The 16,798-nt window shown below is 50.2% G+C and overlaps 1 protein-coding gene across 1 annotated transcript in view; it reads right to left on the bottom strand.

Annotated features, from left to right (window-relative positions):
* Window positions 1–16,798, bottom strand: part of PPFIA1 (PTPRF interacting protein alpha 1) — a 140,421-nt gene that overhangs the window by 41,644 nt on the left and 81,979 nt on the right. Inside the window, exons 8-14 of the mRNA XM_042782115.1 lie at window positions 16,405–16,539; window positions 15,379–15,453; window positions 14,818–14,901; window positions 9,742–9,873; window positions 7,303–7,365; window positions 5,913–5,992; window positions 1,843–1,978 (exon numbers count right to left, since the gene is read on the bottom strand). Of these exons, the coding sequence (XP_042638049.1) occupies window positions 1,843–1,978; window positions 5,913–5,992; window positions 7,303–7,365; window positions 9,742–9,873; window positions 14,818–14,901; window positions 15,379–15,453; window positions 16,405–16,539 (705 nt within the window). The remainder of the gene's footprint in view (window positions 1–1,842; window positions 1,979–5,912; window positions 5,993–7,302; window positions 7,366–9,741; window positions 9,874–14,817; window positions 14,902–15,378; window positions 15,454–16,404; window positions 16,540–16,798) is intronic.

The raw sequence follows: 16,798 nt of genomic DNA, 5'->3' as shown, positions 1-16,798 counted from the left end.
CGGTACGGCCACGACGCACCACCTCCCCCAGCTCACGGCTGCGCGGTACGGCCACGACGCACCACCTCCCCCAGCTCACGGCTGCACGGTACGGCCACGACGCACCACCTTCCCCACCTCACAGCTGCCCTGGTCCCAGGCACCACTTCCTCTGGCCTGTACCACTGCAACACTCTCTTGCAGCTGTGCTGGCCTCCCCCCTTGCCCTGTGAGAATCTGTTCTCAACAGAGCAGCCAGAACTACCCCTCCAAAGTGCAAATCAGACCACACACTGAGGCCAAGCACAACCGCCAACCCCTTCCCATTTGCTCAAAGTGGAGGCTACACTGTCACGTGGCCAGTGACGACCAGACCAGGCAGGCCCCTCACCTCATCTCCTAGTGTTCCCTCGCTCACTCTCTGCTCAGCCCCCGTAGCCTCCTTTCTGGTCCTCAAACGTGGTGGGCAGACATTGGCTTCAGGCCCTGTCTACCTGCTGGAGGGACCCGCCACCTGGTACACTATGCCCAGATAGCCCCGGCTACTTCCTTCTCTTTACCTCCTTGAGGTGTTACTCAGAGTGAGGCCTGCCTGGACCCCCTCACACTGTCCCCCAGACAGCTCCTGACTCCCCTCCTGCTTATCACCATCTGACACAGTCACTGTAGTGTCCCAACCTCTGTTCGCCCCTCTTTAACATGCTTCCATCAAGAACTGGCAGATACCTCCCACCCCAAATGTGGGCGGGACTGGGAACTCCCTTCTACAGACAAGAGTGAAGTGGCCATGAGGGTGTGTGACATGCAGATGCAGGACATGGCAGGCACTGACCCTTCCTTGGTGCTCTCAGAACATGGCTTCTGCCAGCAGCCAGCAGCCAAGCTGAGGACCCCCAAGCAGCCCCATGGAGAAGTCTACATGGTGGGGGACTGACACCCCCTGCCACAGCCATGTGAGCGAGCCGGGAAGCAGCTCCTCTGGCCCCGGTCAAGCCTTGAGGTGATGTAGCTGCCTGAGACCCTGAGCCAGAATCACCCAGCTAAGGTGCCCCTGAATCCAGAAGACGGTGGCCTAGCAGTTACTGTGTGAAGCCGCTAAGCTGTGGAGCAATGTGTTAATGCAGCAATAGATACACAGTACACAGACACCCAGTTTTATGTTCCCCACTTACTGCTTCTCTCCTCACTGGAATGTGTACTCTGAGGGTGCAAGAACTGTGTTCTAGTCACTGCTGTGTCCCTGAGTCTAGAGCGTGCCCTGACCTGAACCAACTCTTTGGTAAGTGTGCATGCTCAGAACACATAAAAACCAGGGCCACTGGACAGCCGACAGCCTGACGGCAGCTAAACACTCTCACGTGGATTCCCCTCACTAATAGACGTAACCCTCTAAAGCAATGGTGAGAAGACAAGGGGACAAGGAAACCAGGGTGCCGGACACAGAACCACCGGGGTACAGTTAATGAGAACACTGACGTGGTAAAAACGCAATGCACATCATAGAACAACTGATGTAGGAACTGTTGACTGGAAACCTAATTTGCTGTGTAGACTTTCACCAAAAACACAGGACAACAGTGTAGAAAGAGAAAAAAGGTGATGAGTCTCTGTACTGACATACACTTACTACACTTCAGAAACTTCCTAGTCAGCACTGTGGTTAAGGGTAGGTGAAATTTTATGAGAACCTCTGCCCTCCTTCTTTTTCAAAAGGCAGGCCCTAAAAGTCAAGCCCGGGAAGATAAGAGAGGGGACCAGATGACCCAGCGACGGCGCTGCCCAGAGCATCTCACAGCTACACGGGTGGGGGTCAGGTGTGGAGATGGGGGCATTTCAGGTGTGCCCTGAGGACCAGTCTCTTGCCTTGGAAGGCTCATCTCGCAGAGCTGCCAGACGGCCTTTCTGGGGACGCCGCAACACTGAGCTGGTGCTGTAGGCATCCGTGTGACTGTCAGCCACTGGGAACCTGAAGTCCGGGACGCTGCCCAAGTGTGGTCGGCTGAAACGTGAAGACAAAAGAACAGAGATTAGAGGAACACCAACTCGTGTGGTTGGCCAGAACTGGCCCGTCCAGGAAACAAGCAATGGCACACAGAAAACGGTCTCGAGGAGAGCATGTCTCTCACATCCCCCACAGCCACACACTGCCTGCTCTCCACCAAGACCCAGCCCTTTCAGGCCCACCAGGCAGAGGACCAGGGCAGACCAGTTCTGTCGCAGTGTTAAGACAGGGGCTGCAGCTGCTGGGCCTGGGGAAGAAGCAGTGATCCACCTGACTCTTCCTTCCGGGCAGGTCATTCAGCCTGCACCCCACTCCATGTCTTCCATGGCTGAGCAAGAGGCACGTGTGGACATTGTTTGAGTTTCTTTCCCTGTTTGTGCTGAGCCCCCCAATCTCAACGCTCCTGGTGGGAATGCAGTCTAAGGGGCCCCCAGCAGGCATCACTGAGGAGCCAGCCACAGGCACCCTCCGACCACAGCGGAGGGCCACAAACACCTTGGCAGCCACTGCTGAATGCAAAGTCCCGAACTGCATGCAGTCAGACCAAGAGAAGACCCACAGCCCTGGCTGAACAAGGCCCAGAAACAACGAAGACACAGGAGCCAAGCGCCACTGAAGCAGACCTGGTTGGCAATGGTGAAGCAGAGGGCGGCCAGGCCTCAACCCTGGGCACGCAGCTGCATTGCCTGGATCATTTCTGCTTCCTAATCCCTTGTTCCCTGTGAAAGAGGGATGGGTGCCTTCCTACTCAGAAATCCTGAAGGTCTCAGGGGATGGACTCCAGTGACCTGATTAAACCAAGTTCCCAGAGCTCCCCAGGGTGCCCCCAGCCCCCGTGAGGTCCCTTTCAAAGCCTGCCACAGAGCACCCTACTCTCCATGCCCCTGCAGAGCGGGCCAATCCATCAACCAGGAGGCAACACACCAGTATTTCTAAAAGAAATGTCTTCTTAAAGTTGTACCTAAGATTTCCTACTTGTTGGTAAGAGATCCTTACCTATACTCTGACTTCTGACTCTCCCTCGCCCAGCTCCTCGTTCGTAACAAAAAGGCTCATTCTCCCTAAGCGTGAGTTCCAGCCTAACGGCTCTGGGGTTGGGACACATCTCAGATTCAGATGAAAGCAACGCACACAACCTTGCATGTGATCTGGGGGCCCAGACCCTCTGAAGGCCACCCAGGCCCTCTGATCCCAGCCCGGAGCTGCTCCCTCCTCCAGAGTGCCCTTGCTCACCCCGTCTATCTGTGGGAGCCCACCCACCTGTCTACCCACCCATCTCCTCTCTCTCCCACTCCTCCATCAACATGTTCCTTTGTGGCTGGGAGGACCACGGAAACAAGACAACCACTTCACTCTGGGGTTGCGCAGAACAAGCTCGGTGTCACCAACCACTACTGTCTCTTCACCGTCCCTTCTGAAGATGCTATGACACTCACCTGGCCTGGTCCACACTAGGCCAGGAGACACTGGTGGCCCTGGCCCCACCTGCTCCTGTCTAGGGGTACCAGATGGCTAGTCTCGCCATCACCTCTCACTCTCACCAGTGCACACACCTGACTGCCCACATATGCAGCCTTCTCTAGCTTGACGCCATCTATCTCCCTCAACTTTACCACCCTTTGAAGTTACTGCACCATTTCTCTGCTTCCTTTCCTTACTGAAACTCTCAAGAGTAACTGTGGTAGTTAAGGTTGTATGTCAACTTGGCTGGGCCTGGGTGAGTAGCTGGGCAGCTGGTGGTAGTTATTCCTCATGAGGAGACTGGTAATCAACTCCATGGTGGGATCTACCACAAGCAGCTCAGTAGCTGCTTTAGGGATATGGTCTGCTTTCCGTACATAAGCAGCAGCTTTGGGAATGGTCTCTAGCTTATGGAATGTTTGAACCCTGCATGTATCCGAGTCATTGTTCAGCAGCCTGCCATGCTCTGCCGACCTTGGAACTTTCAATGGACTTGAATTAATGGTTTGCCATGTGGTTTGGTAACATCAGGACTGTGCCTTGTTACTTGTCAACCCTGGGTTTGTCAGCCTCAGCAGCCAGCAGCTGAGTGTAAAAAAGCCTCCAGTTTCAGTGGGCCGGGAGCAGGAGGCAAAGCTGAAGCCCAAAGTTGAGGGGTTTCACCCAGCCCCTAGAGTCTGGGACCTTGAACTCGGACTTAAAGCCTCCAAACTGTAAGAATAAATTCCCACTTGTTACAGTTATCCCATCTGTGGTACATTCTTGTCAGAGCAGCACTAGGGAACCAGAATGGTAATTCAGACTGTTCATCTCCTCTCCATCTACTGACTCACGCCGCACTTTTAAACGCAGCTTAACGCAATCCACTGAGCAACAGAACATCTCTGCAAGGCTGATGACTCTAGTCTTTCATCATCCAGAACCTTCATCACCAAATGGACCAATTTCTGACCTTGTTGTCCTCAACATTTTCCTGGGTAAGCATGCCACCTCTCCTCCCTGAAGGTCCCCTCTTGGGTGCAAAGGCAGGAACCCTTCTGGCTCCCCCTCATGACCGTCCTCCCTGGTCTCCCCTCTTCTTGTTGTCTAGTAGGTTCTGTAGCCACAGATGTTCACGACATAGAGGGTCTGCAAATGTAGAAATGTCTGTCCGTAACATACTACACAAAAATATCAATGACATCCTACTTTGGAGACTAGCAACTAGGATCTTAAAAGCTTGCAAGCGGCCATCTACATGCAACGATGGGTCTCTCCAAGGTACACAATGTGATCCTCACCGTATGCGACTATGAGACCTAAAGAACTAGATGGTGCCCAGCTATCATTGTCAACCATTTGGAGGGTGACTGGTGCAGGAGATCCTGGACAGAGTGGGAGTACAAAGTGGAACAAAAGTTGAAATCATTTAAAAAAAAAAAAGGGACCAGGTTTGCTGGTCTGATAGAGCCTGGTGGAACCGCTGGGACTATAGCCCCTAGTTGCCCTTCAGGTCTGGAATTGAACCCATTCCTGTGGCTTCCAGCCAAACAAAAGACAGGCATATGAGCTGAACATTTACATTAGGTAGATACACTCCTTAGAGAAATCAATCCTGGGAGAACAGAAGGGCTGTGTGTGCGCAGGGAGACAACTCGGAGGGCAGGAGTGCATGGAGGAAAGGACACAGGGAAGAGGTAACTACGGGGAGGAAGTGGGAAGGGAGCTGTTGCATTGTGGGAGATTGCAGTCAATATCAAGAGACAAAGTGTATGTAAGCTGCTGTATAGAAGATGAATTTGCTCTGTAAACTTTCATGCAAATCACAATTAAAAATTTAAAAAAAAGAAAGAAACATCTGTCTGGGCTCTGGACTTTCTCCTCAACCAAATGGATCAATGTCACTAAACAACCACTTCAACAATTTTTGCTAAAGTTTAACTCTCACTTATTGACCTTCTACTACAGATAGTGCTACTTAAAAATAAATAAATGAAAGTTTGATGAGAATTACTGCCTTCCTAACATGATAACTTGAGTAAGACAAGGCTGCTGAGGGCTTCACGCTGGATAATGTGCTAGGAGTCAGTGCTAAGCCAGGTGGTTCACTCCTACATCAGCTAATTAATTCATGTTTAAAACTCATGTTTCCACAGATTTTTAAAGGACTACCCATCACTGACCTTCAAAGTCTCTTGTAAGTACTATACTCAGTCCACAAAGGCCGAGGTGTCCCTCGACACCCGAGCCGTGCAGTCCTTCGCCCCGTTCCGAGCCTCCCTGCACCGAGTTTGCCAGTGTGGTCACTGTCTGACTGCACACTCTCCAGGGCACCCGCTCTGGCCTTCAGAACTCCACCCTTCTGCCTGCTCCCAAGTTACAGGGTCATCAGGCCCAAGCCACAAGCAATCAAGTCACTCATGACAAGGACAGGCTCTGCAGATATAGAGAAGGTGCTGGAAACACGCTTGTTAACTGATGAGCGCCATACCCGTGATGAAGTGGAGTGCCTCTCAGCCTCATCTGGTCGAGCTCAGCCCTCAGTGCTTCGATGTTTAGTACAAGCTGATCCTACAAAATAGCAAACAACAGACATTGCAGCCACCAGTCAGGCTTGGACATCAGGACCATCAGCCTGAACAGTTACAGTTCCAAACAGTTTAACTCTGGGAACATTTCCTACAAGAGTCCTAACACAAACCCTAGCACTCAGAACAGCACATGAACGGTGTGAACACAGTGAATACAGAGCTGTGTATCAATCTGAGGGGATTTCTAGGAGGACACACACCAAGCCATCAACAACGACTGATCTTGTACAGGGCTGTGCGTGTGTAAACAATATCCACTGTCTACAATGTGTGTCTGTTTCAAATGGTCTCACAACAAACACACACTCACTCAAGCAGCCCTGGCACGCCTGATCTCATTTCTGTATGGGGTAAAACAAGTGAAGTACAGTAAGTTTTGATTAAATCACCAAATCACCTTCCAGACCTGTGATGTCTAATTCATTCACCACTCACCACATGGGGCCATTGAGCAATAACATGGGGCCAGTCCAAACTGAGATGGACTGTGAGTACAGGATACGGTGGAGGACAATACAGATGCACTCTAACTGTAAAATACAGCAGAGGCCAACTGAGATGTGTTGTAATAGTAAAATACTGAGAAGGCCAACAGAGATGTGCTGTAACTGTAAAATACGGGGGAGGGCAACTGAGATGAACTATGACCAAAAAATACAGTGGAGGCCAACTGAGATGCATTAGAACCATAAAATACAGCGGAGGCCAACAGCGGAGGCTCAGGCCAACAGAGACACATTGTAACAGTAAAGCACAGTGGAGGCCAACAGGGATGCATGCACTATAACGGTAAACCACTGTGGAGTCCAAAGACTTCATTAAGAAGGGGGAAAAAGTCAAAGAGCTCGTTAATTTTTGTATCAATTACATGAGGAAATGCTAACATTTTGACATTCAGATTTAAATAAAATAAAGGTCACCTATCTCTTTTTACTCTTATAAAAGCGGCTAGCAGAGAATTTACAGCTGCATGTGTGACACATCTTCAGTATCTGTCAGACAGACTCTTCTCCATGAAAGGTCCCTGCTCATGGGTCAGTTTCTAATAAACCCAGCAAGGCCTCAGACCCTGAACCAGACCTACTGTCACAGTCTCTCAATACGTCTAGAGGAGAATGCCTCCCACATGCACACCCAGGAGCGCTACAAGCATGGTGTTGAGTGGCTGTGACAGATAACACGGTTTAGCTCAACATCCCGACACCCACAGTCATCGTGCCCAGGGCCAACGAACACAGTGCCACCTCAGCTCTCAGCACAACCCCAGGTGAACAAGAGGGGACTGAGTACCTTATCGTGTTGCGTTTCCTCCAACTGCTTTTTCGCATTTTCAACTTCCCGTAATAGAGAATTCTGGAAAAGATATGATTCTTTAGTGTTGCTTCTTTAAATGTTCCAGGTAGTATAGCTGCATTTCTGTGTGTTTGTGTGTTTTTAAAATAGGACTTGAGAAAAAGAATGGATCACACGACCTCCTAATGGGCAGTGCCACATAGCCATGGAGCGGCACGCTGACAACCAGGCACTAATAACCACCACCATTTTCCTTACGCTGTAAATCGACCTCCCCACTGCCTGAACTTTCTAAGTGAGATATGCCAAGTTCATGGTAAAAGTCCTTTAGTCAGTTAAACTGGTTTAACTTTCAGGTTTTACAGTGCATTGGTCACTTGGGAACCCTACAGTTAAGCTTCAACATACAACTCAAATGCTCAAAGATAAACGTTCCAACTTCAAGGGTGGACCGCTGATTGAGTTAAGACTAATTATGGTCTGACAGTGGGGCGCTAGTGGCACAGTGGTTAAAGCATGTGGCTTCTACCCAAAAGGGCAGTGGTTTGCACCACCAGCCATTCCATGGGAGAAAGAAGAGGCTGTCTGCTTCCAGGAAGAGCTACAGTCTTGGAAACCCCGTGGAGAACCTCCTGTCCTCCGGGGTTGCTGAGTGGGAATCAACTCGACAGCACAGGGTTGGTGTTTTGAGATTCAGTGGTGTTTCCTAATGGGCTTCCGAGTGGGTTTTGTGTTAAAGCATATCACAATGAGTACTGATCACTGGTTTCTCTCAAATGAGCATGACCGCCACCCAAGTGTCAATCTGGAGACAATTTCTCAGCCTCATCTCAAGAGATGCCTGTGTGGTTAAAACAGACTCTGACAGTAGAGCTGACAAGGGACAAGGTTGTAGTCACTTTTTGGTCACAGCCAGCTACCCAGAGGGACCAAGTGGTTAAACCTGTGGGCTTGGGACCACAGTCACAGGGGACATCAAGCTCAACTGGCATAACATACTATACAAAACACTGTTCCACCTCCTACTTTGGCGAGTAGTGACTGGGATCTTAAAAGCTTGCAAGCAGCCATCTAGATGCAATGATGGGTCTCTCCTCATCCAGAGCAAAGAAGAATGAAAAAAAACAAAGATTCATGGAAAGAATTAGTCCTAGCAACCGGTACACCATGCGATCCACAGCCTATACGACTATGAGACCAGAACTAGATGGTGCCTGGCTACCACTGTCAACCACTCGGAGGGGGATCTCTGTAGGAGATCCTGAATAGAGAGGGAAAACAATGTGGAACAAAACTCAAAATCATTTGGAAAAAAAAAAAAAGGGGGACCAGGTTTGCTGGTCTGATAGAGCCTGGTGGAACCACTGAGACTATGGCCCCTAGCTGCCCTTCAGGTCTGGAATGGAACCCACACCTGTGGCTTCCAGCCAAACAAAAGACAGGCATAGGAGTTGAACATTTACATTAGGTAGATACACTCCTTGGAGAGAACAATCATGGAAGAAAGGTTGTGTGTGCACAGGGAGACAGCTCAGGGGACAGGAGTGCATGGAGGGATGGACACAGGGAAGAGGTAACTATTGGGAGGAAGTGGGAGGGGAGCTGTTGCATTGGGGTAAATTGTGGTCAATGTCATGACACAAAGTGTATGTGAACTGCTGTATGGAAAGCGAATTTGCTTTGTAAACTTTCACCCAAATCACAGTAAGAAAAAGAAAAAGAAAAACACTCTGACAAGTCCTAACGCCACTGTGGCCCAGAGATTCCAGGGAGGTGCTGCTGGCTCATTCTGGTTCTGGCTGAAGCACCTCCACGGTCAGAACAGTGCCACTCCTGGCTCAGACTTCCTCCAAACCAAATGGAAGAGCGGCAGACAGGAGACCATGTTCTCAGTTCCATCCTTTTCCTTCTTACCACACTGCTCTGGAGTCATGCTTCTACACAAGACAGAAGTTCACTCGCAACGTCAGAGCAATGAAGGCATGGGGACTGGGCCAAAGAAGCTTCCTGAGCAGGAGATGGCAAACTAAGGCCTGCTGGACAACTCAGGCCCACTACTCGTCTCTGTAAACAAAGCTTTATTGGAACACAGCCACGCCCGTTTATTTACGGACATTCAGTGGCTGCTTTCATGCTGCAAGGGTGGAAATGAATCAAAGTCCAAAGTGCCCATGACCTGGTCCTTTGTGAAAAGGGTTGGTTAATTCCTGTGCTGCAGAATAAGACACAGTGAACTCCTTACACACACACACGGGCAAGGACGCGGCCAATACAATGCAGTGACTGCACAGCAGTGGGTAGTTCGCTCTCTTTCAGAAACAATCTCTGTTTTCCTGAACGTCAGTTACCCACGCTGATGAGTCAGGAGTCCCTCCCAGAGCTGGGCAGGACTGACAACTGTGGACGGGGGAAGCCTTCATGCTGCGAGCACCGCACCTTGTCTTCCAGAGCCGCCATCCTCTCTTTAAGGTGGAGTTGAAGCCTCTCGTTCGACTCAGAAAGAAGCTTGTCAACTGTGTCTGATAAACGCTTATTGTGTTCTTCATTCATTTTCTCTCTCTGCCTCGCCTACAAAAGGAGAATCAAAACTCATAAATGTCAAGTGAACGTCATCAGTATTCTGAGTACGAAGGATGAGCAGTGTGATTACAGAGGCCCTCGTGCCCAGGTGCTGTCTGGCCCAACATCCTTAGCGGACCTGTGCCCAATTACCAGGGTTGATTCCCACATGGAGTGAGACGAAAGGACAAGTCTTCCAGGGAACACGTGATTAGAAGGCCCCGCTGCTTCCGTTAAGCCAGGCCTGCACGGGCCCTCAGGGCCTTAGGCGTATGGTGGCTGTGAACTGTGAACGGGCATGGCCTGAGAGAGCAAGCTGATGTCCAGGAGCCATGAGTTTGTGAATGGACCAGCTCATGTGCACCCTGGTGGAGGGATTTTCCTTTGAGCAAATAAAAGCTTAAGTCTGCATTCAGGACAAAAAAATGAATTTAATTTACAAAACAAAAGTGAAAATATGAATTTTCAAATGATCAGTGGACCTGTAAATAAACTAAAAGGTACTGAATTGTAAATGCTGGATGGGAGAATTGTATGGTATGTGAACACTCTCTCGATAGAGTGGTAATTATAACGGCCACTAGCTATTCATCACCTAAAACACTCAGAGGGACAGGCAGACTCCCCAGTATTTTCCTTTGTACCGCGCAGAGCTTTAATCTTCCCTAATGAAAAGTTTTATTAAAAAATTATAGATAATTGCCGAGTAACTTAAAGCTGATATATCTGTGTTTTGCTGCTGCTATTGTTACTAGGAGCCGTCGAGTCAGTCTTGACTCCTAGCAACCCTCCGTGTCCCAGAACCACCCTCCTGTACCGGGTCCTGCACCACCCTCAGCCACTGCCATGCTCGAGCCCACTGTTGTTGCCACTGTGCCAGTCATCCTGTTGAGGGGCTTCTTCTTCGCTGACCCACTGCTTCACAAGCAGGATGACCTTCCCCAGGGACCGGTCCCTTCTGATCACACGTCCAAAGTATGTCTGACGAAGTCTCACCATCCTTGACTCTAAGGAGCACTCTGCCTGTGATTCTTCAAAGGCGAGTTGCTTCACTCTTAGGGCATCCATCGTACCTTCAATAGTCTTCCCCAACATCATTCTCCTTGAGTCTTCCTCACTCATCGTCCAGCTTTCACATGTGTATGAGGTGACTGAAAGCACCAAGGCTTAGGTCAGGCGCACCATAGTCTTCAAAGTGACATCTTTGCTCTTTAACACTTTAAAGAGGTCTTCTGTAGCAGATTTGCACAATACAATATGTTGTTTCTTTTCTTGACTGCTGCTTCCAAGGGTGGTGTTTGTGGATCCGAATAAAATGAAATCCTTGATGACTTCACTCTTTTCTCCGTTTATTATAATGTTGCTTATTGGTCCAGCTGCAAGGATGCTGTTTTCCTTGCACTGAGGAGTAATCTGTACTCAAAGCTACGGTCTGCTCTTCATCAGTAAGCGCTTTAAGTCTCCTCACCCTCAGCAAGCAAGGCTGTGCCATCTGCGTCCTGCAGGTTGTTAATGAGCCTTCCTTCAGTTCCAATGCGGCATTCTTCTTCATACAGCCCAGTCTCCTGGATTATGTGCTCCACATATAGATCTAGTAAATAGGGTGGAAGGATATAACCCTGACGCACCCCTTTCCTGATTTTAAACTATGCAGTATCCACTTACTCTGTTTGAACAACTGCCTCTTGGTTTATGTACAGGCTGCACATGAGCACAATTAAATGGTCTGAAATTCTTACTCTTGTCTATGTTTCTCATAACTATTAATGATCTACATAGACAAATGCCTTTGCAGAGTCAATAAAACACAGGTAAACCTCTTCTCGGTATTTTCTGCTACAGCCGAGATCCACCTGACATCAGCAATGATACCCCGCACCCTTTTCTGTATATGGCTTGAATTTCTGGCAGTTCCCTGCCAATGTTTTTTAAATTATGCCGCAAGCATTTTTGAAATATATTAAGCAAAATTTTACCCAGGTGTGCTGGGTAATTTCTACACTGTGGTGAATCACTTTTCTTTGGAATGGACACAAATAATGATCCCTTCCAGTCAGCTGGCCAGGTAGCTGTCTTCCAAATTTCTTGGCACAGATGAGTGAGCACTTCCAGCACTGCACCCATTTGTCTGAACATCTCAGTGGACAGCCCATCAATGCCTGAAGCCCTGCTTTTTGCCATATCTTCAGTGCAGCTTGGACTTTCCTTCAATGCCATCAGTTCTTGATGATCTGCTACCTCCTGAAATGGTTGAATGTCAACCAATTCTGCTTGGTACAACCACTCTGTGCATTCCTTCCATCTGCCCTTGATGCTTCCTGCATCACTCAATATTTTGCCCATGGAATCCTTCAACATTGCAACTCGAGGCTTGAATTTTTTTGTCAGCTCTTTCAGCTTGAGCAATGCCGAGTATGGTCTTCCCTTCTGATTTTCTGACTCCAGGTTTTTGCACATTTCATTATACTTCACTTTGTCTTCGCCAGCTGGCCTTTGAAGTCTTCTGTTGAGGTCTTTTATTTCATTTCTTCCATTCACTTTAACTACTCCCCATTCAAGAGCAAGCTTCAGAGTCTCTTCTGACATCCATTCTGGTCTTTTCTTTCTTTCCTGGCTTTTTAACACCTTTTGCTTTCTTCACGGATGATGTGCTTAGTGCCATCCCACAACTCCTCTGCTCCTCTTGGTCATTAGTGTTCAATGCAGCAAATCTGTTCTTCAGATGTCTCTCAATTCAGGTGGGATATACTCAGGGTCATATTTCGGCTCTCATGGATTAAAATCAAATTTTTAAGTTTCTTCAGTTTCAACTGAACCTGGCATATGAGCAACTGAAGGTCAGTTCCAAAGTCGGCTCCTGCCCTGTTCTGACTGATACTGAGCTCCTCAGTCTCCTCCACAAAGGCAGCTGGTCTGACTCCCGCGTATTCCACCTGGCGAGGTCCACGCGTATAGTCATCACTTATGTGCCGAAGAAAGGTATCTCCAACGAAAAGGTCATCGGTTTTGCAAAATTCTACCATTCAATCCCTGGTGTCATTTCTATCACCAAGGGCCTATTTTCCAACTACTGCCCTTCTGTGTTTCTAACTTTCACGTTCCAATCATCAGTACATCTCAAGTGCATGTTTGGTCAATTTCAGACCGCAGAAGTTGGTAAAAATCTTCAATTTCTTTATCTTTGGCTTTAGTGGTCAGAGCATAAATTTGAATAATACTTGCATTAACTGGCATTCCTTGTAGGCATAAGGATGCTACCCTATCACTGACAGCATTGTACTACAGGACAGACCTTGAAATGTTCTTTCAGTGGTGACTGTGACGCCATTCCTCTTCAATCTGTCATTCCCAGCATAGTAGGTCATATGACTGACTGTCTGATTCAGAATGGCCAATACCAGTCCATCTCAACTCACTAAGGCCTAGGATACCCATCTTCAAACGTTCCATTTCACCTTTGACAACTTCCATAAAACCATCATTGGTATCATGATTTAAAAACCCTTTCTTATTTCTTCAGCCCCACATTCTGAGTAAACACAGGTGACACCTGGAAGGCAATAGGAAGTGTGAGCAAGCAGCATGCGTGCTGGGTCTCTGCTCAGGACTGCCCTTGCCCTCAGCCCAAGGGTGTCTGCCAGGCTCAGGGGTGCCCCGGGCCAGAGCTCAGTACACACAGGCCCTGATGCTCGAGGAGGAGCGCGCTGCCACAAGGCCTACCCCGTGATTTTGGCCTCTGACCACCCTTCTGCACTTGGGCTCCTCATCTTACAATGCGGTACTGACATTTCCAACTTAAGGCCGGTGTGAGAATTAAATACAAAGCCCTCATACTAACGCCTGACCCCTAGCAACCAGTGTCAGCTAAGGAACCCAACGACAGCACACAAGACAGCCCTTCAGCTAAGAAAGCAGTGCTTATTGTCCACCGGGATCTGAATATTTTTGAAGTTAAACATTTCCTTTAATTGCCTTAGTTACAAACATTGTTCCTACTACAACACTTGTTCCTCAAAACTCTTGTCAATTGTTCTAAAAGTAATGAAGTATCTCCCCGTAATACAGAAAGCTGTAGTGCTCTGATTACGAGGTGAACGTGCAAGTGACAAGGGGAATCACTTCACATAAGTCAGACCCTTCCTCCTCTCCTGGAGCTGGAGTCTCTGCTGCTCACGGCCAGGAGTGTAGACTTCCGTTGGCCTTGACCTCGTGCCTGGCAGCTCGCTGAGGGAATGCGAGGGCTCTTTCATTAGATGCTGCATGCGTCCTCTCTCTACCCCCATGTGAGAGAAACCATCAGAGACCAGGCCTGGTGGCAGCCAGACCAGAAATTGCTTTTGACTGCGTCTCGTTTCCTGGATACTCTGCAACTGACATGCGCCCCACACTTTCAGAGAAAACTCTCTTACGACCCAGCCAACCAGGCCTCCCCATCAAGCCCTTTCAGTGCTCTAGGTCTATCCCAGCTCAGCTGCCCTCTTCTCAGGAACACCGTCCCTGTGTAGCGTTATATTTGGGGTAACAACTGGATGTTCTAGGAGGGAGGTTAGCCCATGACCTAGATTTGGCACTTCAGAGCCATCTCCTGAGCAAGCTGACCACTCACCTGGAACGACAGGCTTTATGTTGCCTCTCGGTGACCACAGGGATCAGGGTGAGCCCAAGGCCCAATCTGAGTGTTCCTGGACTTGTGGCCCCCACAAGGATCAGGGTGACCCCAAGCCCCCACCTGAGTGTCCTTAGACTTGTGGCCCTGCCGCCTGCGTCACCTGTGGGCCCGTGTTCTTCTGCTGGTACCAGCATCAGCAAAACTGACGTGGTGTGCGTGAAGAGGACGCAGCAGCAGCAGGGAGCTGACAGGTGAGAGCACGTAATACACATGCCAACAGGACCCAAGCTGGAGGAGCGCCACCCGTGGCACAGCCCCCTCACCCACACTGGCGGAGCACGTACCCGCTGCAGCTCCTGGTTCTTCTCCTCCAGTTGCACCTCCATCTGCCGCAACCGCTCCTCAATGTTGCCATGTCTCTCTTCAGCCTGCCGGCAAGAGCAAGGCAACTGTGAACTGACAATCGGAGCTCACCAATGACACACTGCTCTACTACAGCAGCAACAAGCACAACACGCTAGGCGGCAACCACTGCGGCACAGGCAGCGCCCACTCACGTCCGGTGGCACAGCCTCGGTGGCACAGGCAGCGCCCACTCACGTCCGGTGGCACAGCCTCGGTGGCACAGGCAGCGCCCACTCACGTCCGGTGGCACAGCCTCAGTGGCACAGGCAGCGCCCACTAGTGTCCGGTGGCACAGCCCCGGTGGCCTGGTGCTGCCCCGTGAAGCAACAAACCCAGTCGTGCTCTTGGTCTGTGGCATGGTGACCACTGAAGCGGAAAAACACGTGCCTTCTGCCCCGCCCCCTGGCAAATCCCCCCATCTCTGGCCCCACCCCAGGACTGTTAGTCAGCACCAAGAGCAGAAAGCGGCAAGCACAGGCAGGGCAAGGTGTGGGGTCTACCTTCCTAAGCTGGGAAGTAAGTTCGAACAGTTTAGCTTCTTTAGCAGCACAGCTTCCAGAAGACAAAACGTCAGACTAGCAACAAGCCGACAAGGGGCAGGAGAGTGACGGGGGAGAAAGAAACCAAGACTTTAAAAGCAAATCACAGAGGGAGCAGGAAGGGTCTGTGACAGCTGTTAGTGATCGCCTCGCTCCAACGAGTAGCCTGTGCGGCCCCGGACACTGTCCGCACCCCACGTCCCCTTCACCAACAGGGGCCTGGTTCTAAGGGGCCCTCTGTGCCCCGGCCCTCAGCAGCGGCTCACCATGCTCTAGCCAGGCAAAACAAGACCACTCACAGGTGCTCCCTGCCCTGCCAGCCCTGCTCGGGCTGTGGCCTGGCCAAGAACACGCTCCCAAGCCCTCTTCCTGGCCATGGCCCACTGACACCACAGGGCTCAGCCAGGCCTCACCAGCAGCTTTGTCTGGAGCCCAGGAAGCCTGGGCTACCACCCTGCTACTTGTTTCCGGAGCCTGCTGTAGGGCCCATTGCATCACTGCAAAATTGCCTGCTAGTGTGTCCTAGGGAACAAGGAGAACTCTAAAGGGCGGGGACTGTGGCTAGACCATGCTTGCTGGCCCAATGAATGTGTAAATTACTGAAAATTGTACGCGTTACATGTTTATTTCTATTTTCTTTAAAAGGAGATGGTCTTTTCCAATTTGGGAGAAAAGCCTCCCTCATTTTACACAAAGCTTCTGTCCCAGGCTCTGAGTTTTTGACTCAGCGCTTAGCTCAAGAGTACCATGGACAGACAGCATGCAGCTGAGAAATCTGGAAGGCCGTTAACTCAGGAATGACGGGTAGGGAAACGTCCCACACTGACAAAGCCCCGCCCTCCCCGACACAGCAGCACCACGAACTGATCTGTGCTACATGTGGCCACAGGCACACTGAAGTAAGACCAAGGGTGACACGGCACACGGACAAGTCACAACCAAGGTGGAGAGCCCCGTGTGGGCCCCGGAACTAGACGCAGGCCCCACCTTGGACAGCGCGGCCACACGCTGCGCCAGCTCCGCCTCCACCTCAGGCAGGGTCTCCGCTTTGCGCAGCGTCTGCTGCAGCTTCTGCTCCGCCAGCTCCAGACGCTCCTGCAACTGCCGGTTCTTATCCTCGGTCTGCAAAGTGAACGCAAAGCATCACGCAGCAGCCCACTCACCACTCTCACCGTGTGTAACACACGGAAGCAAAACCTCAAGCAGTCGTGTTCTAACTTAGCTCCGCTGGGAGCAGCCCCGGTCTGAAACCAGCTAGGGGTAAACCTTCTCCGCCAGCTGGGAGGATGGTACACAACACCTTTAGCCGGAGTTTCTGCTTTCCCTAAGTATCTTACCGGAAGCTCCCCTCTATAAATAAAGGCTCCCACGTGCTATGGGA

The sequence above is a fragment of the Orycteropus afer genome, unplaced genomic scaffold, assembly GCF_000298275.1.
Source record: "Orycteropus afer afer isolate SDZICR_OR568_19922 unplaced genomic scaffold, OryAfe1.0 scaffold00244, whole genome shotgun sequence".
Lineage (NCBI taxonomy): Eukaryota > Metazoa > Chordata > Mammalia > Tubulidentata > Orycteropodidae > Orycteropus > Orycteropus afer.
Note: the sequence above shows the minus strand (reverse complement) of the source record. Positions and strands in the feature narration are given on the sequence as shown.